The following is a 25524-nucleotide window of genomic DNA, read 5'->3' as shown; positions in this document are numbered from 1 at the left end:
ACAGCTCCCAGGGCTAGGAGGGGCAACAATATAGTCTCAATATAGTCTCTAGTATAAATAAAGCCAGAACTGACCCACTTCTGGTTAGATTCTCATCTCAGGAAAGAAGGCAAGAGTCACTCCAGATTTACACATATCTAACAGACCAAAATCAGGTCCGCCTTGTCTATCAACTCTTGTAGCAAGTCCCATAAAACTCTTGCTGCAAGATGCTATCCTCATCTCTTTAAATCTCCTGCAGCTGTGTTTTGGATTTGTATGGATCAAATTCTCAGCACTTATTTATTCTTCCATTACAAATGTGTCACTGATACTGAATAGGCTGTTTCTGATCCATAGTTATCATATTTTATTGGCTCATGGACAGTATGGGGTAGAGTCTGAAATTGGAGAGTTTCTGATTGGATTCTAATTTTTAATATACTTCATGTGGAATAACACTAGTACTGAGATGAAGACTCTTCCTGGCATAGGGCCCTATCCCAGGTCTGATCAAGCTGCTTGCAACACAGACTCTAAGGGTGCAGGGGGCAAAGGGCTATATGCCACCTTTTTGGCACTCTGATTCTTTGGCAGAATGGTGACTAATTCAGGCCATGGTATAAGTTAGAGCATTCTCAGGCCTGCCTGACCCTACACATGGCCGTCCAGGTCACCCAGGGCTGTTCCATCAGCTGGAAGTAGCAAGCGTAAGAGCCAAACATCCTTTCCTCCAGGCGCATGCCCTATTTTGGGGCTGCAGGGGAGGGATGGGCACAGGGTCACTAGGACAGCAACCTGCAGAAGGTATTTTAAACTGGTCAGGTCCATTGGCTTTATGGCCCCTTTCCCAGGTGCTGACCTCTCACAAGCTACTACCCACTATTGAATCAGAGACATTTTGCTCACACAGTCAAAGGGAGTTTTGCTTCACTTCAATGACCTGGGATTTCATGCTCAGTGTATATGGCATGTTGGTGTACAACATGCCACCTAGATTAGTACTGACAAAGTCAAAGTTTGCAGAAAGAGAACATTGATATTTGTGAATTCATTTATTTCAGTGGACGTTGAATTTTCTCCCTTTTAAAAAAAAAAAAGTATATTTGAAGCCAACAGAACATTTTGATATGGCAGTGCACTCTGTCGCCTATTTCTGAACTTGAGAGCGCTATAGGTAGATGCAGCCTTTGAATCCGTTTTCAAGGTAAATTTATTTCCATATTAAGATAGTTAAGCCTGGTCACACATCTTATCCTCTTGGCATTATCTAACACAAACGCAATTACCAACAGATAAATATTGGCCGGATCCTGATACCACTGAAGTCACAGGCAAAATCATGCATTGCACATTCACTTCACTAATGTAGGACTGGACCCTTAGAGGACGGCTGTCAACCCTGGAAACAAAGACACGTTCTTTCCACTTTATCCTCCATTCTTCACCTCCCCTGCCCTGATACTATGGGGGCTGACAAAGGAGAATTCAGAATGAATCCATTTCATTAAGAGGATTTACACAGATGATTTACCTGATATTTTCCATAAGCAACTAATTACTACAAAGATATCCAACACTATTAAATGCCATGCAAAGCTGTGAGAGCAATCCTTATTAGGAAACAGGGTTCACAGATATGAGCTATATGCAGTACTGTATAGCTGCAGCTAATTAATCTATTGAATTATTTGCCCCAGGAAGATCTTTACATAGTCTAGAGCCTGTGCCTTGTCCAATTCTCTGGTGCAACTGCAAGTGCATGAATACTCTCTCTTCTCCAAATGGAGCTATCCGATATACTGCTCAGCCATGCATCCCAGTTCCTTCAGTAGATCATTTCACACATCTCTATTTCTCCTTAGATCAACCAAAGAAGTTAGGCCTGTAACAGAGAAGCCATAACACACTCTCCTTCATGTGCCTATGAAATCCTGTTAGGATTTATGACCTAGGGTGAAGTCCTCCCCTGCTTTGAGTGCTTAAGTGGTTTGTAAGTCTTGTGCTGACCATAGAGGGGCGAATATGACCTTATGTCTGTGGCTCTGATCATGCACGTGCTTATCTTTTAGCAGTAGTCCTATTGACTTCAATGGGACTAGTTAGATGCTTGAGATTATGCTTTGGAATGAGGAGTCGCAGTATCGGGGCCTGCATTGCTATGACTGCAATGAAAGACATACAATTGAATGTTGGAGACTGCATGTGAGAGTGTGTGTTCCTCTACACAAACAGCATCTGCCTAAAATTATAAGGAGGCTTTGTTTATACTGTATGTCTATATATAACTTCTGTCTGGTGCCATTTCTCTCTCTCCCTTTCTCCTCTTGTGTGATTGTCTTTCGGATAGTAAAACGTGCCTTCTCAATTCTTTTCTGTGTGCCTAATTAGAGGACTTCAGATTCCTTCCTGATATCCTATTCTCTTGAAGAATGTGAACTTAGAGAGATTATGGCTAATTTTAGTAAGTGCCAGTTTGTGTTTTGGAAGAACTTGGCATGAATGCCGATATCAGCATGTGTCATTCCATACCTCAGTTGAGATGTGTGAAAACTGGATTAGATTAATTAGCCGCAGCTATACAGTACTGCATATAGCCCATATCTGTGAACCCTGTTTCCTAATAAGGATTGCTCTCACAGCTTTGCATGGCATTTAATGGTGTTGGATATCTTTGTAGTAATTAGTTGCTTATGGAAAATATCAGGTAAATCATCTGTGTAAATTCTCTTAATGAAATGGGTTCATTCTGAATTCTCCTTTGTCAGCCCCCATAGTATCAGGGCAGGGGAGGTGAAACATGGAGGGTGAAGTGTTTTATAGCCTCACTGGAAAGAAAATGTCTTTGTTTCCAGGGTTGACAGCTGTCCTCTAAGGGTCCAGTCCTACATTAGTGAAGTGAATGTGCAATGCACGGTTTTGCCCGTGACTTCAGTGGTATCAGGATCCTGGGGCAAATAATTCAATTCCCAACTGAAGTACTATTAAGACCTAGATACCAAGATACCACTATGTCCATGCTGGTTTTGTGCTGAGTAGAGAGTCCCATCCCACGTAGTCACTAAATGTGTTTCTGATGATCTCATTCAGTTTCTTGTCCTCTTTGCTTCAGCTTTAATAGACAGAAAAGAGTCTCATGCGGAGCAATATGGAATTAACAGAAGTCTTAATTCTGAGCCGAGAACAGAGATTAGAGGAACCAAGCTGGAGTTGCAGTCTTGAGCTGGTCCAGAGGGAGGTCCATCATCCCATCACTTCACAACCTTCTCTTCTGTCCCCACCCTGCCTTGCCCTTCCATACTTTGTGCATCAGTCAGAGACATCTACTCATTTTAATCAGCCTGGAAACAGCATTGACTGTGGATTGGTTTTCAGATGAAAGCTAAGCCCATGGTGTTGGAAAATGTGGTCCAGATCAGGATTAGATGCAGTGTCAGCATCCTGTTTGAATGCTGGGTCCCTCTCTCTCCTCTCTACTTTCCTCCAGATGCAAAGGCAGCTACTATTACTTCTCAGGCCTTATCTAAACTGGCAAGTTTCTACACAGTAAGGCAGGTATATATGCTGTAACTCCCAGGGTGTACACGCTGCCAAGCCACTTAGTGCACAGAAACTGCACAGTTGCAGCGCTGTAAAAAAACCACCCCGATGAGAGCTTTTTGCGCTGGAGCTACAGTGCTTCCAGTAGGTGTCCCACAATGCCTGTTCTTGCCTCTCTGGTCATCGGTTTGAACTCTATTGCTTTGCCCTCAGATGACCAACCATGAGCCCCACTCCTTAAATTCCTTGGGAATTTTGAACATCTCCTTCTTGTTTGCTTGGTGATGCATTCAGTGGTCTTAGTGCATCTTTCCAGGTGACCATTTCTGCTACACACACACCAGGCGATCTCTCGCTTGGAGCAATGCCGAGCTGCTGGACCTCATCAGCAATTGGGGAGAGGAGGCTGTCCAGTCCCCGCTGCACTCCAGCTGTAGGAACTATGATACCTACAGACAGATTTCACGATGCATGACAGAAAAGGGCCAAGACCAGGTCACACTTCAGTGCAGGGTCAAAGTGAAGGAGCTGCAGAATGCCTACCACAAGGTGCAAGAGGCAAACTGCCGCTCCAGTGCTGCACCCACAAGCTGCCAGTTCTACAAAGAGCTGGATGCAATACTTGGTGGCTCCCGTATCAGTCATGAGTGGACCGAGCCAGGAGGAGGAAATCTTGAATGAGGATGTGGAGTGGGAGGGGGACCCAGAGGCAGAGGATGACTTGGAGGTCACAGATGCATGCAGCCAGGAGCTCTTCTCTACCCCGGAGACAGTCACAGTGATCAGAGCTTGGCAAAGCGCAAACAGGAGAGGAGGCCTCTGGTAAGTTACTTTGATTTGGAGAAACACTGAAGCAAGTTGTTGGGGGCAGGAGGGTTGCAGAAAGCAGGCTTGTGTCTGTATGGCGTGTGTACCACCACATGCCTAGTCTGATTGGCGGAACATAATGTTGATTGATTCCCTCACTTCACGGGAATCTGCTTCAGAGATCTCCATGAAGTGCTCATGGAGATACTGGGCAATCCACTGCTGCAGGTTCTTTGGCAGAACAGCTCTGTTTCTTGCCCCATTAAAGGTAACATTTCCCACACCACTCTGGCATCACTGGTGGAGTGGAGGGAGAGGACCATTGCTGCACACAGGCAAGCTGCATAAGGGCCAGGGCAGAAAGTCTTGGAGAAGACCCTCCCTTGATACCCTGCTCACCCTCAGCAGCAAGATATCTTCCATAATGGACGCAGCCTGTGGAAAATGTGGGGACAGTAATGATTATAAGCCCCCCGCCCAAGTGCTGGCTCTCCCCAAGAGCCATGTGCCCAGTGTACAGTACGGTCCTGGAACACTGATTTCCTCTGCCCCTGTGGTTACTCACCATTTTGGAGGTCTGATGGCTCATGTGTGCTTGCCTGGGGTCAGCCAGTTAGTGACAGGTATGAGAATAGAGGCTGTGTTTTAAATCACTGAATGAGTGGTCTGTGTGTTGCAAACAATACTGCTTCTGTATAAAGTTGCATTTTGGCTTCACAGATATGACCTTGGGAGCGCAGTCTCTGTCCTTCTTATCATTGTCTGAATGGCTGCGCAGAATTAGAAAGCAGCCACGAAAAACTAAGGATGTCATGATGCCCTCCGCGGCCAAAAAACAAGAATTGAAGGAGTGGCAGGACAGCGAGAAGAGGGACTGAAAGGAGAATGCAGCATGCCAGAATGAAGCCACAGAGCGGCTCTTAAATGTTATGGAGCTACAAGCAGACAAGCTCCAGGCGCTACTGCATTGCAAACCAAGCAGCTCCATGCCCCCCCTCCCCTGCAGCCGTTGTCACAATCCCCAGACATCACCAACACACTCTTATCAACCTCCTGGCTCCAGTTTGTACCTGCTGCATTCCACTCCTGCCCCATCACAATCCAGCCCTGTGGAGTCCCAGTACCCACTGCACTCAACACCCATCCCTCTGCAGTTTAGCCCTGCTGAAGAACAGTACCCACTGCACTGTACTCCAGAGGACAAAGTTGCATAGTGTATACCTGAACATACACAAATCTTTAAACCACCCTGGAACCCCACCTTCTCCTGAGACCCGCCCTTCCCCCATCCCTCACAGTGCTGATGTGTTTTTTGTTTTGTTTTGTTTGTCCCTCTCCATCAGTTGTTGTTTTTTAATAAAATAATTGTTTTGGTTTGAAAGCAATCTTTATTCTATTAATTGAAAACAAACAAACAGAGCCCTGCAAAGCAACAAGCAATTTTCTTAAACCTTCATAGTGCATCATCTGCACCAATCACAATCATCTCCTGGCATTACAGGCACTGCACTCCCGATCACAGCAACAAATACTAGTGGCTTTCAGCTTCAAATTGCTGCCTCAAGGCATCCCTGATCCATATGGCCCCACGCTGTGCCCCTCTAATAGCCCTGGTCTCTGGCTGCTCAAATTCAGCCTCCAGGCACTAAGCCTCAGCAGTCCAGCCCTGAGTGAAGCTTTCACCCTTCCCTTCACAAATATTATGGCATGTATAGCATGTGGCTATAAGCATAGGAATATTGTCATTAACCAGTTCCAGCTTCCCATATAGGCAGCGCCAGCGGGCCTTTAAATGGCCAAAAGCACACTCAGTCATTCTGCACTTGCTCAGCTTGTTATTGAACCGCTCCTTGCTGCTGTCAAGGTTCCCCCTGTATGGCTCCATAAGCCATGGCATTAAGGGGTAGGCAGGGTCTCCCAAGATCACAATGGGCATTTCGACTTTCCCTATCGTGATCCTCTGGTCTGTGAAGGAAGTCTCTGCTTGCAGCTTCCTGAACAGGCCAGTGTGCTGAAAGATGCGTGCGTCATGCACCTTTCCGGACCAGTCTGTGTTAATGTCCATGAAATGCCCACAATGATCCACAGGCACCTGGAGAACCATAGAAAAATACCCCTTCCGATTAATGTAATCAGTGGCTATGTGGTCTGGTGCCAGAATTGGAATATGCGTGCCCCTCCGCAGTTAGGGAAGCCCATTTCTGCAAAGCCATCTACAATGTCACACATGTTGCCCAGAGTCATGGTCTTTCGGAGCAGGATACGATTAATGACCCTACACACTTCCGTCAACACGCATCCCACGGTCAACTTTCCCACTCCAAACTGGTTAGCGATCAATCAGCAGCAGCCTGGAATAGCCAGCTTCCACAGTGCAATCACCACACGTTTCTCCAATGACAGGGCCACTCTCATTCTTGTGTCCTTGTGCTGCAGGGCTGGAGTGAGCTCATCACACGGTTCCATGAGTGTGATTTTCTTCATCTGAAAGCTCCGCAGCCACTGCTTGTCATCCCAGATGTGCATGATGATGTGATCCCACCACTCAGTGCTTGTTTCCCAAGCCCGAAAGCAGCATTCCACTGTGGTCAGCACCTCCGTGAATACCACAAGCAGTCTCGTGTTGTAGCTACTACACATGGCGAGATCAATGTCAAACTCCTCTTGCCCTTGTAGTTTAAGGAGTAACGTGTTAGTGAGAGTGAGCAGCATATTGGTCAACAGTGCAGGATCCATTCCTGCAGACCAAAGAGGCAGAGTGCACAGTACACAAACCGTTGAAAGATGGCGCCAAATGCGGATGGAAGCACAGGGATTGCTGGGATGCAAAGCAATGCATCACGAGGCATTGGAACAGGACCCAGGATGTTCCATGACACTCTTTGCCTTCCCACAACTTTTAGTGGCAGAAGAGGAAGAGATGCTCTGTGCGATAGCTGCCCAGAGTGCACCATTCCAAATAATGCTGCAAGTGCTGCAAGTGTGAACACACTATTGCACAGGCAGCTGACAGTGTGAACACACAATAGTAGTTTCCCTTCAGTGCTCTCTGAGCAGCGCTGTAACCTCCGGTGCTGTAACTCTGCCAGTGCAGACAGTCAGTCTTCACTTTGGTCTCTAGACTCACTAGTGAGATAATGCAGTTGCAGGTTTGTCAGTTGCAGAATGATTTCCTCCACCTGCTGCTGTCCTGAGAAACTACAGGGACTCCACAATAGTTCTATAGACCCATATGCAAGAGGATCTTCTTCCAGAAGAAGAAACTATCTTACAAAGAAAGTCTTCCCTTCCACCTCCCAACAAACATAATTAGTGACCATAATTCAATGTTTTGAGGGGTGATGGCAATGTTACTTACTGGATATAAGATATCTGCAGTAAAACCTCTTCACTGCATCCAACACTCTTTCTTACTCTGAAAAAGTTACAGGGAGCTCATGCATGCATTGGTCTTTGCAAACTGCAGACTATGGGCAGGTGCCTAGAAAACAACTTCCCAAATGGACACAGCAATATGCTGCAGAGGCAGCATTAACGCATGGCATGTATCTTGTATCTTGATCGGGGACAGCTCTTGCAAATTCCAGTGACGTTACAAGAGCATGGAGTGCTACATGCCATAGCTGTTATGTGGCCAGGAAAGCTGCACAGGTCAGAAGCATGTGGACCATTCATTCCCCACGGAAAGCTACATGTGCTACAAATGTGTGGATCCATCCCTCAGAAGCCTTTAGCAACATTTTTATGCTCACCATGAGGTCAATTGCAGAGGGCCCCTGGAGCTATCCCTGCACAACTTTTTGGAGAAGGCAGAGTCCCCAGTAGCCTTTTCTGCACTTCAGTCCTGCTGGCTGTGGTTTGTCTGGTATCGATGTACCACGAGACAACACCAAATTTTGGCTTGAGTGATTATTCTTATGAATTTCAAGGATTGTGTCTAATTAGAAAGAGCTACTCCAGAATACACATTAAAAAATTAATCCACACAGCAACAATCAAAGTGCCACATCTCCTGGATCAGCTTGGGACATAGCTTTGTGTTATTTACAATGTAAGATGTGACTCTGTATGAAAGTTTCAAATATAAACATTTTTAAAGGTACAGTGGGCTGTACAGTAATAGGCTTCCCCCATTCTACATTTTCCTTTATGTTTGACACCCACTTCTCAGTGACATCTCTCCTATATCTCAGAGGGTCCCTTCTGCCAGAGACATATATAGTCCTCTAAAAGAGGCCACTAGCCATCAGCTACCTTTCAAACTTTAAGGTTTTAGTTGTTTCTTGCCTTCCTTACAGTATCTTAGCAAGCTAGTGATTGAGAACTCAGATCTTGTTTTCCATTTCTTTTTTTAGCAGGGTCCCCTTTTCTGTGCTCCGGACATGTATAGAACCTGGTGATTTTCTACACTTGCAGTTCTCTTTCTTATGGTAGGAAATTGAGTTTTATTTCTTGGCTCTAGATATTGTAAATGCTCCTACACTGGCCCAAGATGGTACAAGTAGCTGGAAGCAACAGCATCTCCCAGAATAGAAATGGAAGCAAGTGCTGATCAGCAGCCACCAAGATAGTACTTCTAGCAGCAGCAGATTTTGGAAGAGACTCTTCTCTTTCAGAATTACAATCAAGAGACTGATTTACCTTTCATGTCTGAAGTATATTAATAATAGGTACCAGAATATGGACACATGAAAATTCTGCTCCTAGACTGTTGAATATCGCTGACCAAGACAGGTTTCCACATAACCATACATGTCATCCACCATAAAGCATATCAAGGACATAAAACTTGAGTTCGCTGAAAGATCGGTGAAGAGAAAGCTTGGAGCTCTGCATGGGATATAGTATCCATGCTTCAGCCATGCATTTCCCTTTTGCTTTTACAGTATCACAGGGGGCCATTTGTGGAGCTGAAATAACTGCAAGCTGTGGCCTTTCACAGAGTGGAAATGCAAATAGTAAACTCATCTCCTAAAAAAAGGATACTCCGTGTACATGACGTACAAGGAGTCATTTAAGAGCACTAAATCCTCTAGTGCTTTGGCTTACATAGCTTCTCCTCCTCCAATTCCCTTTGTCATAGCTGTAGGTCTTGCACTAACACACCAGACCTTAAAATGTTGAGGTTTGTACACACAGTACATTCCTATTTGACATTTACTAATTTCTCCCATGTTGAAAAGATTATTAATATGCAATGGTGCCAGCATACCAAAACAAACTCTTTTATGGAGGGTTCTAAATATCAGTTTAAATCCATTGCCTATAGTCTAAAAACTCTTGCTCCCTTGGTTGAGTGCTCAGCTAAAAAACCTACATTCTTTGATGACATACTAATTTTGAAGACATTTTTATATGAAACGATCTGGCAGATATTAAAATGCTATAGCAAACCGTGATGTTGCAGCTCAGGTTTCTCCTATGTGAAACCCCAAACCCACCAAGTGAAATGTCAGCTGCATTCCTTGAAATCTGAAGTGATTCTCTGGCTCCAGAGAACAATCACTGCACTGTTATTTCTAGGGAGCTACTACTTAAAAATGCCTGTGCCCATTTCTGGATGCTAGAGTGACAAATGTAAATGCACAGTGCCAGAGTCACAGCCCCACTCGTCTCAGGCAGCACAAAGCAAGCAGAAACTGCCCACGGCTCCCCAAATGAGGATTCCTCTGAGATTGGGGAAGCCCATCAGGAATACTTCGATCATAGCCTGACCATGCCACACTCCAGCTATTCACAAGCTGGCCGACAACCTCTTTGGGAATTTTTGTCAACAGGCATTAGTTAGAGCAGCCCCTAGGCTGTTTTCACTAGAGCTAGGGTTGGGGTTGGCACAGAAGCCAAGAAAACCTGGCTAATAGTTCTGCTGAGCTGAGGCAGCAGGGCCCAGAACTGGATCATGGCTGCCAAGTTTGAGGCAGCTCTGTATGTGATGATGTATGCAAATTTAATGGGTTAATTTGAATATTTGAAAATAATTGCGGGCAACCAAACATCAGCTTTAACAAATTTATGCACATTTAGTTCAGATGAAATGTGTCACTTTGACAGCCTTGGCCAATGCTAGGAAAAAAGGCAAGCACGGAAGCCACTGGAAACAGAGACTTCCAAGGTACAACTATGTTTGGGCATATTTGCTGGTAACAGAGTTCTACCATGACCTCATTGCACAGAGCAGACAACATGATTTTACCTAACAGCAGCATTAGAGCCGTGTTATTGCCTCATGCACAGGCAAAGATAAGCTATACCACAGGTTGCTAACATAATTCTTTATACTTCCTTGTTAATGTAAGATTGTAAGCTCTTTGGGGCAGGACCTGTCTCTTTGTTCTGTATTTGTACAGAATCTAACATAGGGGGGTGCTGGTCCATGCCTGGGGCTCCTTGGCACTACCACAATGCAAATAATATTGGTTCTCCCAAAAGGAGAAACCAGGCTGGGTGATTTTTTTGTTCAAAATATGTTTTCACAAAAAAAAAAAAAAAAAAGAGCACATTTGGATTGATTGAAACATTTCACAAATTGTTGTGGTTGAAAAAAGCTAAACAAAAATTCCAAAAAACTCAAAACATTTGAAACAATATTTCAATTCAAAATGTCTTTGTTTTTAAATTTCTTTCAACTTTGTTAAAAACTATTAAAAATCTTCAAAATTGAAATAAAAAGTTTTATTTTAGGTAAAAGGAAGCATTTCATTTGACTTGAAATAGTCACCTCCCACCCCCTAACTTTTCCTCTAAGTTTCCTTTTGGGTCAACTTGAAGATGCTATTTTTTTTAATTGCCAGTGAACCAAAAACTTAGATATTTAGCCCACCCTAGAGAAATCTTACATACAATATAACCTGTGCTAAGTCAGTTCCTAACTGTGGCCACCCATCCCACTAGCTGGCAAACACTACAGTGTCATTAGCAAAGCCGACACACATCTTCTTCAGCAGAAGTACTTTAGCAGTCTGAAATCACGCTATCAATGCTGCTATTGCATTTTGACTATAGATCTGCGAAGACTAACAGGGACAGAGACAGCTTTTTTTTTTTAAATCTGGGGTTCTAAAGTCAAAAAAAAAATAAAATAGCTGTTTAATATTGCTGTAATGAGTAGTTTTGTACCATGACTAGATGTGCCCACTTTCAATAAAGTCATAAACAAGCTTCTGTTCCAGACTCAGTCTTTCTTTTATTTATTAATGCAATTTAGCCACCAAAAGCTCCCAGTTGTCTGCACCCATGATTGAGCAACTTGTGAAGCATTTTTTTAATGAAATGTTTTTTATTCTCATTTGTTCCAGAGGATTCACTTTTCTCCATAAGCAGTAAAATCACTGGGAAATCCTGTGAATACAATGGCACCACCTACCACCACGGGGAACTGTTTGTGGCAGAGGGACTTTTTCAGAATAGACAGCCCAACCAGTGTGCTCAGTGCAGCTGCTCAGTAAGTAAGAATTTCATTGAACCCTGCTGTATGCTTTACTAGATTCTCTTTGCTAGGAGACCAGCCTATTGAACCTTAACTAACGTACAGTCGTACCTGAGCAGCGGAGGCTGAAAGTCAGTAGTCAACAGTGACATATAAAAGCATAATCAGAGCCAATATGCAGCACCAGGTAAATACCATTCTGCCTCCTACTTCAAACAAAATAGACAAAATCTACCCCATTGTGAACACTCTGTACATGACCCCACGCTGCACACACTTAAAGTAGTTAGGTGGCTGGTAGAATATTGCTACTTGAAGTCTATATAGTTTTATGTCAACCGGACTATGGAAAGTTCAACACTGGCTCTCTAAAAGAGGCCAGAATTATTCTAAATCCAATAAAGATTACTACAAGTGGGAACTGGATGGCTCATGGGATTGACAGTGGGCCACAGAACTTTAACTCACTAGGTCATCAATTCAAATTCCAGTAACCAATAGTTGTCACCCTCCAGTGGCTGTTCAGAGCCACTCTGTGAACTGAAATAGGTTCAATCTATCCACCCCTTCCTGGACAAAGATTGGCCACATATGGACCTTCATTTGATCAAGTCACTAGCAAATTTTGCATGAAGGAACCATCTCGGTAGCTGTCTGGCCCAACAGGTCAAGTACTGAATGGACTTGGAGATTACTAAATGCTAAATGCAGTCCCTCCAGGTCAAGGCTGAAACTCCTTGATGGGGCAGTGAGTTGGGAGCTTGCACTATGACAATGCCTGTGTTGTACCTCTCTTGTGAACTGAGTCTCCTGGTATGTTAGGCACATTTCCTGAGCACTATATTCTGTACAATGTTTTGTTAATGTTTTGTGTTTTTAGAAAGACAGTTAAGGAATACTCTTCAGTGCAATATCCTGTTTCTACATCCTGTTTCTGTGGGTGGGCAAACTACAGCCTGTGGGCCACACCCGGCCTGCGGGCCCCTCCTGCCAGGCCCCTGAGCTCCTGCTCTGGGAGGCTCGCCCTGGGCCCTCCCTCGCTGTGCCGCCTCTCCCCCCTCCCCGCAGCCTCAGCACATCACGCCGCTGGCACAATGCTCTGGGAGCTTGGGCAGCGCAGCTGCAGAGCCACAGCCTGACCCAGTGCTCTGTGCTGTGTGGTGGCTGGCTCCAGGCAGCGCAGTAAGGAGGCAGGGAGCAGGGTGGGGGGTTGGATAGAGGGAAGGGGAGTTCAGGGTGGTGGTCAGGGGGCAGGAGTATGGATAGGGATCGGGGCAGTCAGAGGGCAGGGAACAGGCGGGTTGAATGGGTGCAGGGGGCAGTCAGGAAGGAGTGGGGGTTTGATGGGGCAGCGGGGGGCAGTCAGGGGCAGGGGTTCTGGGGGAAGTCAGGGAGAAGGGGTGCTTGGATGGGGCAGGGGTCCGGTGGGGGACAGTCAGGAATGAGAGAAGGGGTTGGATGGGGCAGCTGGGGGCAGTCAGGGTGTGGGTTGCATGGGCGGTAGGGGAGGAGGAGGATGGGCTGGATGGTGCAGGAGTCCCTGATGGGAGGATAGGGTGCGGGGACTGAGCCACACCCGGCTGTTTCGGGAGGCACAGCCTCCCCTAACCGGCCCTCCATACAATTTCCAAAACCTGATGCGGCCCTCAGGCCAAAAAGTTTGCCCACCCCCGTTCTAGATGTTAGAGTGGCACATATGTTAACGTACAGAGCCAGATTCAAATCTGTATAAGGGCTTGTCTTCACTACTGGGGTGTGTCGACCTAAGTTACGCTACTCCAGCTACGTGAATAATGTAGATGGAGTCGACATAGCTTAAGTCAATTTACTGCAGTGTCTACTCCACGCTGCATCAACAGGAGGCACTCTCCCGTTGACTTACCTTACTCTTCTCTGAAAGGTGGAGTACAGGAGAGAACTCAGGTGTCGATTTACCAGGTCTTCACTAGCCCCGCTAAATCGACACCTGCTGCATCGATTGCGGCAGCATGGATCTCCCTAGTAGTGAGCATAAGCCTAAAATGTAAATACATAATACCATATGAATCAATGCAGAAACCATTTCTTAATTGTCTTTGTTTTTACTGGCAGGAAGGGAACGTGTATTGTGGCCTGAAGACTTGCCCTAAATTAGCATGCTCTTTCCCAGTTTCTGTTCCGGAGTCCTGCTGCCCAGTTTGCAGAGGTAAAATCTACTATGTAAGCAAAAGGATACTGTCTGCAGGCATGCACATTCACCCATTGCAGAGGGAGTTTGGAAATTAAACATTGTATTTCAGCAGATGTGTCATTTTTTATTTTGTTTTCCTAAACTGAAACAAACAATTAATACAGCAGAAGCAACATTACAATAATGAGTTGAAACAAGGATGCAAAGTATTAAAATATCTGCCACCTCTCCAGTAGATGAGCTTTGAAATATAAACATGTATGTATCCTGCAAGTGCCCAGACTTGCTCTCGTCATAAAAAGAAACAGTTCTTGGGATACAATCAATTCCCCAAGTAAATTAAGTGCCAATCTACATTCATGTATCTCCGGTATTGTATTAGCAAGCCTGTGTGAGATCCTAAAGCAGCCCTCATGTAAGCACAGGGAACTTAATTCTGGAGAAGATCAAAACCCTAAATCTGGGCCTCCAAATTTTGCAGGTGAGTCCTTCTTTATAATTGTATCTTACCTATATGTTTATATTGGGGCTTGTGTCCCCCACCACTTGAATATCTAATCATATGGACCAGATTTTTAAAGGTACATAGGTACCTAAATATGCAAATCACTTAGGCACCTAGGCACTTTTGAAAATCCCACTAACTCCTATTGAAACCAATGTGAGTTAGGCACCTAGTGGGATTTTCAAAGTGCCTATCTGTGTTCTTAGGGGTCTACATATCTAAATATCTGACCCCTCGAGCTCAGTACTGTTACTTGGAAAATTAAGGAGCACTTATATTGTTTGTAGTTTATTTGTGCCTACAATACTAGACACTGCACTAACGTATAGTGAGGGATAGATACTGCTTACAATCTATACAGTCAAGCAGCGGGCTGGGGGGAGTGAAAACTGAGACACAGACTGGTGAACACAGCAGGTCAGCCAGGGACAACTGAGGCACAGAACCCAGGTTTCCAGACTTCCAGTCCAGTCCGCCTACCCAGTAGCCCATGCTGCTGCTTCTTATATTTTTATCCACTAAACAGAGAAACATTTTATTAGGCAACTTGGATTTGAAGCTTTCTGCACTCAGACCGGCAAAGGTGATGGTCCCTGTCTCATGGCAGGCAATCTAGCAAATTACCATTTAACAGTCAATGTGCTGAGTGTGCAATAAAATAAACATTAGCTAATCATCTGCCCCGGTCTCTGTTCCCTGATAGCTATTTTTAGCTTCCTGGGATGGTAGCACATAATTTTACTTTATATGGCGACTTGGATTTGGAACTGACCGGTTATAATCACAAAAAAATCAAACTGAGTTTCAAAGCACAAAGCATCGTGCCTTAGTTACGCAGTGCGCTAGGATTACACTGGAAAAGTCAGCCACCTAAAACAGGAGAGGACAGTCACTAAAGAGAAAAAAAGCTAATCGGAAGTAGGAAATTGAGGGCAAGATGTGGGGGGCATTAGGCAAGACGGATTATGCGGTAAAAGAGATTCAGAGCCTGCAATGGCCTTTGAGAAGACTCTCTACGTTTGCATAGTGGTTTTTAAAATGCTTTATTATTTATAATAGTTTCTTAAAAGTAACATTTCCTTCCTAACTACCCTTGTCCTTTTCAATCTAGCACATGCTGATTTATCCTTCCCCTGCGATTCTTATGAAGCACAAGCCTGAGCAATTCGTTTGCATGAAGATATATGAGCATAGCCTCAGGGAGAAGGATCTGTTAGTTAATTTCTACTCCCTGGAAGGACAAGGACTATTAGTAACTTATGAACAGAACACTTAGAAGCCCTCTGCATTTTCAAATTAGTCCTTTTCCTACTGACTAGAGATGGCTCCAAGCCATAAAGTCCAGCTCCTGATTTGGGGGCACATGCTGCTACCATGGAGTTCTGTGGTGCAAATGTGGGGCCATTATAAAGCTTACATTACATAAACATGTCTAATAAAAGACAGATATAAACACCAAAGTTTGGGGGTGTTCAATTCCAAATCTGTCTCCCCAGTAGATAACCCTCCCGCCCCATTCCTGTCAGTCATCCTTACAGGTCTTTAAACAATTAAATATCAGTCAAAGCATTTTTTTGGTGCCACATCCTCCCCTCAAGCGTAACAGATTCCATTCCATCATTGCTCCCCCTCAGTGCTACTGATCAGTGCACACTGGCTTGTAGGAGTTTACATTTCTAAAGCTGTTTTTACAAAGACTTTAATGGAAGCTGAGTTTTTTGTTTACATTTCTAAATTCCCCCAGATCATGGTGTTGGGTTTTGAGGGGCCAAAGCCTTGATCTGAAGTTCCTCTAATTGCTTCTCTAAAGCATTTTAATTCCTCCTCCATCACAAAGCACAAATGGCAAGTGCCTGAGCTAGAGGCACCAGAACAAGGAGGGTCAGAGGACCATGGCCCCATCCCTTTTAAAAGTAGGAGGGCTATGCCTTCCCATTTTGACCTGCCTTAAGGGTGAGCAATGGGAGGGAAGGGGCAGAGAGGAGCAAGCAGCAGGTGGGGCCTCAGGCGGAAGAGGCAGAGCAGAGGGGTGGGGCCAAGGTTTGGGTGCCAGTGTCCCCACCCCACTTCTAGGGAGTTTCCAGAGCTCCTGGGCTAATCTCTCCGATTCCACAAACATTCTTCTAACACACAAGTCAACATTTTCTTCTAGCATTCACTTCTTTGTTATGAGCATCATAAGTGATATGAGCCCTATCCTGGGGACAGGGCTATCTACCTGTACTCCTTCTCCTGGCTGTTTGTCTACATCAGTGGTTTTCAACTTTCTCATTTGCAGACCCCCTAAAATCTTCAAATGGGGGTGTGGACCCCTTTGGAAATCTTGGTCTGCTGGCCCCCAGGTGTCCCCGGACCACAGGTTGAAAACCACTGGTCTATGTCAACGGCAGAGCTGTACAGTTCATGATGGTTGGCCGAGGTACAGGAATCTACTGGCTGACATTAGAGCCAGTCCTACTAGTTCTGTTTCTTATATAGCCTGATATATGTTACTGCACCTGGCTCCCTCCTGGCTGTGTGTCCAGAGTGGCTGCATTCAGAGTGGCTGTTGCATTTATTTTGTGTTGGATTTTTTTAAAAAAGAAACTAATTGGTTCAGAATAATATTTGAGAAATAAAATTTGGTAACTCAGTACGTGAACTTGACAGTAAGCAAAAAGGGGAAAACAACCCTTAAGGACAATGCAACACAAAAAATGTACTTCGTTCTTTATATGATAAGTGTAGTTTAGTATTGACTGAGGCTAATACTTCATAGCAAACCAGGAAAATGTCACATAGATTGTAAGTTCTTTGTACTCAGGGACTGTCTTTGTTCCATGATGGATTTTTTGCCCAGAATGGCAGCTTCTGTGATACAAATAATATATTTTGTAAAAGTAATGGTGTCTTAGTAAGATGTGACCTCACTACAGCTCTGCCTCACTCTTTGGTCTCATTCAGCTGTACAGAATTCTCATAGGCATTTCTAAGGCATTGCACAATTACTCCCATAACTGTTTATTTCACACACAGGAGATGGAGAATTATCATGGGAACATTCTGATGGGGATATCTTGCGGCAACCTGCCAACAGAGAAGTTGTAAGTGTGCCCTGTGTAATCAGAAAACCTGTTTTCCTGCCGAGCCATTCACACACACACACACACACACACACACACACACACACAAGGGAGGGAGGATTACTCTAATTCTTCACCAGTTCTGCTTTGGCACAGGAATACCTGGCAGAAAAATTCATAGTAGTGACAATACCTTTTTGCATTGAATCTTTCTCTGTTTGCCTTTAGCTCTGTACCCAGCTGAAAATCTCTGATGATCTTGAAGAAATGACAGAGAAAAATTCTCTTGTGATAGATTGGAGCCCCCTCTCCTGGCCCCCTAGACAGAAACTTACACAGGATGCTCTGAAACCAATATAGTACACTTCACATGTCAGCTCTCATGAGCTAAAAGGTGCTGCTAGTGAACCGAGGGCACCACAGAGTGAGCAATTAGGGCTCATGAGGGCAGAATGGGCATCTCTCTTACAAAAGGATACTTTGTTTTCCGTTTCCTAGGTAGTGATTTCTCGCACCTGCTCTGTCCATAATCCCTCTTTCCCACTTTGCTATCCCTTCTCCTCCTCTTTCACTATTATATTCTACTTTTCCTTCTAAAATCATTTGTGGTTCATAGACTGTTGAGATGGCAGCCCATGATCAGATGATGTCTAACATCTCCCACAATGATTGTTAGAAAAAAATTCCAGTGTCCTTTGTTAAAAAAAGCTAGCACCAGAGGAAAGGGGAACATTGTTTATTTCCTGTGGTTCAGTGTATTTTGTTGCCAGACAAAAATTCTATATCCATTTCTGTGCCCCCTGACTCAGCAACAGCCAGGGACCCTGTCTGTAGAGCACTACGAATGTTGGAAAATTCATCATTGCTAATACCAAGTAAATACTTAGCAATATATAGGTTGTATTTCATATGCTGTAGCTGTTTGGATACTATTATATCTGCCAGTGTTCAATAGTGACAACAGTAGAACAAAATGCCACATTATAAGAAGATAGACCCAGTGAATGGGTCTGACTCTTCATTGCTCTGCACCTTGTTTAGTCAAGTACCTTGCACTGCTACAGAATGAGTGCAGACTACCACCCAACTAGAACAGTAGCATATTGCAGCCACCTTGTAAATAACCACAGCAGGTGCAGAGCAAAGGAGACTCTAGCCCTGTGTGTGCATCGCCACTAGGACGCACATGTCACTGACCCAGGTTCTCTCTGGATCTTGTTACGGAGATTTTACTGATTCTCTTGCACTTTACTGAGTGAACATGTGCAGCTAAGGCCTGATCCAAAGCTAACGGAAAGACCCCCATTGACTCCTGCAGACTTTGGATCTGATACTTGTGCATACCATACCTGAATAAATGGTTTGTCTGCCATGTGAGCATTACTTTTCAATAGTAGTAACGCTTATTTTCCAGTTATCATGCCTGAGGTTTATGAATTCACTCCAGGGGCTAGATCAATCTATGGTGCAGCTTTATTGCCTCCAGAGTGAAAATTAACCATCAATAATACAGCCTGGCAGTGTTGATTTTTATAACAAAATTTGGAGAGAGCACATGGAATTTTTAAGCATTTGGAGCACAAAATAAATGCATGCCCATGGTCTCTGGTAAGTCTTAGGGTTGTTCAAAATAAAATAGTAATCGTACAAGGAAGTTAACAAAACAAACAAACATCTTCAGTCGTGCCTTTGGGTATTTTTGGAAAAAATCCTCCAAAACAACCATGATGTTTTGTTTTGAAAAACAGAGTCACTGCAGAGGCTATTTTCACCTACAGATCTCTCAAGGTTTCCCAGCTGATGGACTTAGAGCTAGATTCCAACAAGGTGCTGCTCATCCTGAGCAACAGTGGTTGAATCTGGCCTTATGAGTGTATGTGACTCTGGATCTATAGTGAAATGAGAAGCAGGAGGGCAGGCAGCATCTGATTACACATATTGGACTATTCTTGGGCCATATTCAGGGATGCTGTAAAAAGTAGTTTGGATGCAGAAGGCTATAACGCCTGGGGTCAAATACCTACAGTTTAACCCAGGTTAATCTCAAGCACCTGCATGAGTCTCTTTCCAGCAAGGAAGAAGCGAATCTTGAGATTTAGCACCTCACTGACATCAGTGGCAAAACTCATTGACTGCACAGGGAGCCTTAATGCAGACAGTTTACACGCAAAGTTCAGCTCTCCAATTGCTTCACTTGAATGAAACATTTACATTCTTGTTCCTTTTGTCTCCACACAGAGGCATTCATACCATCGCTCCCATTACGACATGTCCCCCAGCTCCACTAGGCAGGTGGTCAACATTCCACGATTTTCCAGTGGCAGGAGTAACCGTGGAGTCCTACCTGACCCCCAGCAAGCTTCAGGAACTATAGTACAGATTGTCATTAACAACAAGCATAAGCACGGACGAGGTAAGGAGAAGTCCTTTTAGCAATACTACTTGGAGTCAGGTCTCAGCCATTTATAGTTCTCAAAGAATTCTTAGTACATAAAGGGGGAGACCTTTTGCAAATCACCTATGAGCGAAGAGAAACTTCCCCATTTACATCTGTGTTGAACAAAGCTGTTATCTAGTGTTCAGGCCAGCAGTTTGACCACCACCCCTCACCACCCCCATTTAAACTTTGATTCTGTTTTTCAGAGATCAATACAATACTTCATATCAAAGATATATGAAAAATAAAGCCCTGAGAGCTAGAGACATTCCAGTAACATAACATAATATGTCTTTAAGCCTCTCAGAGGCTTATTACATTATGGGAACATTAGGACCTCAAGCTCATATGGAAAACCTTTATAGAAGCATGACTCAAAGATTATACTAAAAAAGGGCGGGGGAGAATAACAAAATCCCCAATTTAAAAGGGGCAGCAGATTTTATGTCCTGGCAAAAGGACATGATGCTGCAAGGTGCTGAGTGCACTCAATTCCTATACGTTTCAACAGAGCTGCTTGTGTAGCAGGTAAGTATTATTTAAGTGAATACTGGTCTGCAGGATCAGGCCCAAATAGTAATAAAAGAATTAGCTATAGAAGAGCAACTATACACAAAACCCAGAGTAGAGTACACTCTAGAATGTCTCAAAGAGTTAAAAGCCTTTGTGTTATAGCCAACTAATCCTTTAAGGTATTAACTAACAGAAGGAATGTTGGCCATAGGATCTTTATTATCCACCTGAACAACCATGAAAACACATTCAGATCATGCCAGTGTTTTATGCTGAAACTAGGAACAGGAATCTCCACTCAGTGCAAGATCTGTGACATCCAGTTCACACATGAAGACATCAAAGCAATTTCTAACTGATTTGTTTCAGCAAATAAAAAGCAGACAAATGAACAGCACATTTCTCTGTGCCGTTTAGTATCAGTGATAGCTTTAGGAGCTTGCTGCCCAGAGAGAGTCTCAGAGGTCTCTGTAATGGAAATTAGAATGGTGACCATGTACTCTCTTTTGTTCTCTACAATTAGAGTGTTATTAATTAATGCACATGCTTCCAGAGATACATTTTATAAATCTAAAAATAAATTAATTATACTGACATGCAGATTTGATGCCATTACATGGATACAGAATTACATTTCTATGTAGACCGTGGTTAAAGCAGGCTATTTGGGAACTAGGGTTCTATTTGCACAGTGACTACAGACTTCTGTCACTTGAGATTAATTATTTAACCTTTCTGTGCCTCCATTTATCCATCTGCAAAATTGGGATAATGTATCTATAGTCAACATATCCCTGACTACAGTACAGAGAAGTTGTGAGGTTTAATTTATGTTTGTAAAGCTTTTGGAGCTCTCTGGCAGGAAAAAAATGATATAAAATAAGTATAAATATACTACTAAAGCATGTAAGAAGGTTACTTATAACAATAGAGTAATTAATCCCGTTTTATGTAACCTTCCCTTTTTCTCGTCATTCTGTTTTGTATACAGAGAACACTTCATTTGCTTTCATGAGAGAAAAACGGTTTCCCCTTTTAAAATGAAAACAGTTCTTAAGAAAAAGTAATAAATTATTAAACCAAATGATGGTATAACACCCATGAAAGACAATACATTATGAAGAACACCCATCATAAATCTTGGTAACTTAGTAACACATAAGCCAGTTGCTCACATCTGTTACCAGTTAGATGTAAATTTAAGATTACAGATAAAAATTAAATTGCTTTTGAAAGTTACAGGCAAAAGAGGAACATATTTTACAAATAAAAGCATTAATAAAAATGATTGCATATTAGAAGAATTAGAAATATTTACAGCATATCCAAGCTTGATTTTAATTGCTTTTTGAAATCAAACAGTGCCCTTTCTTTCACCTCTTTTGGTTAGTCTGTATTTTTCAGTGTGTTTATGAAAATGTTTAAAGCAGCAAGGTTTATAGGGCAAATTCAGCCTTGGTATAAACTGGCGCTACTCCCATTAACTTCAGTGCAAACCGAGTCTGCTTTTGCCAGCTGTTAATTTGTGCAGTGTCCTTTTGCCTGCCTACTTCCCTACCTTGCAGGGGTGTAGTGAGGATAGATCCATTAAAGATGGAGGCATTCAGATATTGCTGTAATGGGTGTCCTTAGATACGTTTCAATATCATCTGCAGCCTTTCAATTTAAAGCCTCCTTTTGTGTTTTGAAATTACAAATACCAAGTCTACAAACACCCAAAGTATATTTGGGAAAAAATATGGAAGTGATCAAATTCCATTTTCTAACCATCTCCTCCTTTGCTCTGTCCGTGTCATCTAGTGGAGGGTCCCTCTGGAAAGTAGCAAAGTGTATGGGTGACAACAACTCACCCAGCTGCTAGCTTGAATAAACAGTGTTCACTGACTGATAAGAGAAGCTGCACTGGAGGTTCAGTAAGAAGTGCCGTGATGCTGAGAACTAGAGTATTGTCCTGGTTGCAGGCTGAAGTTTTGGGGCAGGAGCCAGTTCAAAGGGGTGGGGTGTGAATGAGAAGCTAAGATCATAAAGCCAACTGGTGGGAGTAAACGGTCCCCAACAAAATTGGGCACGCACTGGAGAAGAGTGGTCAAATTCTGCACTCCATCTCACTCGCTGAAATACCAGGGCACCCTCACGGGTAAGTGAGGCCAGAATTTTGACCAAATTGCACAGAAAAAGGTGATCAAAGGCTCAATCCTGTTCCCTTTGAAGTAAATGACAAAACTGATCAATGGGAGAAGGGCTGGGACAGAAATCGCTAGTGAAAAAATACACTTCCAAGCAGAGGTGCATCCTTTAGTCATGAATGAAACATTGCCTCAAACCAGTGTACATGCACTAAGGCAGAGGTTGTAGTTCAACTATGGACCTGTTGGGGCTTTACCGTACAATGAATATTCATTTTCTGCCTCTCTCCTGTTCTGTTATAGTCTGTGTTTCAAATGGAAAAACATACTCACATGGTGAATCTTGGCATCCTAATCTCCGGGCCTTCGGAATTGTAGAGTGTGTGTTGTGTACCTGCAACATCACCAAACAAGAATGTAAGAAAATTCATTGTCCGGATCAATATCCCTGCAAATACCCTCAGAAAATAGAAGGAAAATGCTGTAAAGTCTGTCCAGGTAAAACAAAGAATAGATCACAGACTGCCTTTTTGCTATGGATTTTAAGGGTTTTTTTGATCATAATGACACCTGATGAAATGAGCAACTTTATATCTGTTGCTATATTTTATCTAGAGGGAAATCTGGGCATGATAATAGATCTAGCTCCCAATCTTGCAAGCCATCTCATTAATTTCATTTCCACAGGTAGAGGGCACCAAGGATTGGGCCCACCTTCTGGTCTCTTTCTTCTCTCTAGCATTAGTGTGACATTTGGACATCTATTTCAGAAGATTATATCTCCCCCTCCCCAACAAGTAGAGATTCCTTATCTCCCAGACAATAATTCAAGGAGCATCTCATTCTCCCATCTCTTCCCATTTACAATACTCACAGAGCTTTCCAATTGTTTTCTAGCTTGGGATATTTATACCATTGTACTATAATAAAGGTTTTGTTTTGCAAAACATAGCAGTAGTTTTAAAAGTTTTGGTCATAACATTATTTGTGCTAATAATGGAACTGGATCCTTAGAATAAGCACTAATGCTATGACAGCTTATCGTAGCACTGTGGGAAAAATCTAAATCACTTGATTAGCTTGTTGTAGGATATTAGAAAAAATGTGTAAAGAAAAACAAACTACTTAGAAATTTGCTAATTCCTCTTATGATATTTTGCCAGGTGCCTAACTCCTAAAAAAAAAAAAATGAGGAATCCTTGTGGCACCTTAGAGACTAACAAATGTATTTGGGCATAAGCTTTCATGTGCTAGAACCCACTTCATCAGATGCATGGAGTGGAAAATATAGGAGCAGGTATAAATATATGAAAAGATGTGATTTGCCTTACCAAGTGTGAGGTCAGTCTAATGAGACAATTCAGTTGGCAGCAGGATACCAAGGGAGGAAAAATAACTTTTGAAGTGGTAATGAGAGTGGCCCATTTCAACAACCCCTCATTGTTTTTGCTGATACCGACTAACATGGCTACCACTCTGAAACCTAACTCCCATATATAGCTTTAAAATTTTCCCACAACACATTTAGCCCCTTTTTGTGTTTAGTTTTGTGATGCACTGGCAGAAACACTCTGAGAAAATGAATGTCAGAGCCACATGCATACATCATTTACAAAGCACCTGCTAGCAATATGTTATTAGAAGGGAGCCTGGTTCTGTGCACAAGGAGACAGGAGAGCTAGGTTCAAGTCCCAGCTGTGTCCCTGACTCATGTGATGTAAGGAGACTCAATTAACTGCCCTATGTCTCAATCATCTTATGTGTAAAAAGGGGATGATACTTTACTTCACAGGGGGGTTGTGAGGCTTAATTCAATTAATAAGTAAAGAAGTGAGAGCCTGACATGTAGATATGCTGAGCATCCACAACTCCTCTTGTAGTCAATGGAAGATGAGGGCACTCCGAAAAATCTGGCTAAGCACCTGGGATGGAAATGCTCTAGAAGTAAAAAATTTGTCATCTAGATTTCAGATCAGTCTCTAACTCCTGATTGTCACCCACAGCTATAAAAAAAAAAAACCTAGATCTTTTTTCAAAGTCTTGTGTGTTAAGATAAAACATACTAAATACAAATCCAAATTGTTTTATTGTTACCAGGTCTGAGCATTAAAAAGGGAGAGCAAAAACAGAATTTCATTAAGTAGTCTGGACTCCGCTGGAGAAGGACTTGAAAGACCACTTCAGAGGAACTCTCTACAATTAAGCTAAACTTGTTGGGCAGCACGAATCTAGTAAGTTGTGAGGAGCATTATTAAAGCTGTATCATGTTTTGCTTACAGAAGAGATGCCAAGTCAGAGCTTTGACAGCAAAGATTACTTTTGTGGTGAAGAGATGCTTCCTGTCTATGAATCTGTTTTCATGGAGGAAGGAGAAACCATTAGAAAAATCGCAGTGGAAACAGAAAAGCCACCTCAAATAGAAATACATGTGTGGACAATTAGGAAAGGTAAGTAGGTCAAGTTATCTTAAAATAGTGCCTCTCTCTTTTTCTAACCTCAGGAAAGAGTTACAAATTCTTGCCACTCAGGACTTTATAGCTGTTCCAGTTCTTTACATTTGGGGCATTTGACACTTCCCTGATAGCAGCAATAGAACTCCAGTCCTCCTACTACAAAAGCATAAATTGCTAATGCTTGTGCCAAACTCCCTTGTTGTTAGCAGTATGGGGTCTATCATATGCACTTGAGCAGTTCTGCTTTTGACCAATAGAAGGCAGTAGCCAGTTTGATGCCACCATCCTATGGAGGGGGAAAGCAGTGGCAGGGAGACCATGGTGCATCATGGGAGATGTAGGCCAACCAGTGAGCCTGGCCTATTGAAGCGAACAGGAGTGCACAGCTCCCAAATTACAGCTCCCATGAAGCACTATAGCCATAGGTGCTGGAGCTGAAAGTGCTGGGGGTGCTGCCGCATCCCCTGGCTAGGGGTGGTTTCCATTGCAGATGCCCCCCTGGGTTA

General features: G+C 43.2%; 1 protein-coding gene across 2 annotated transcripts in view; it reads left to right on the top strand.

The window, feature by feature from the left end:
• Positions 1–25524, top strand: part of CHRDL1 (chordin like 1) — a 57544-nt gene that overhangs the window by 26359 nt on the left and 5661 nt on the right. For both annotated transcript variants that reach the window (XM_050965165.1, XM_050965166.1), the window contains 6 exons: positions 11622–11767; positions 13844–13937; positions 17443–17510; positions 19728–19902; positions 22869–23063; positions 24845–25012. In XM_050965165.1, coding sequence (XP_050821122.1) covers positions 11622–11767; positions 13844–13937; positions 17443–17510; positions 19728–19902; positions 22869–23063; positions 24845–25012 — 846 coding nt within the window. The remainder of the gene's footprint in view (positions 1–11621; positions 11768–13843; positions 13938–17442; positions 17511–19727; positions 19903–22868; positions 23064–24844; positions 25013–25524) is intronic.

Source organism: Gopherus flavomarginatus, chromosome 8 (assembly GCF_025201925.1).
Source record: "Gopherus flavomarginatus isolate rGopFla2 chromosome 8, rGopFla2.mat.asm, whole genome shotgun sequence".
NCBI lineage: Eukaryota > Metazoa > Chordata > Testudines > Testudinidae > Gopherus > Gopherus flavomarginatus.
This window is presented reverse-complemented; position numbering and strand designations above follow the sequence as displayed.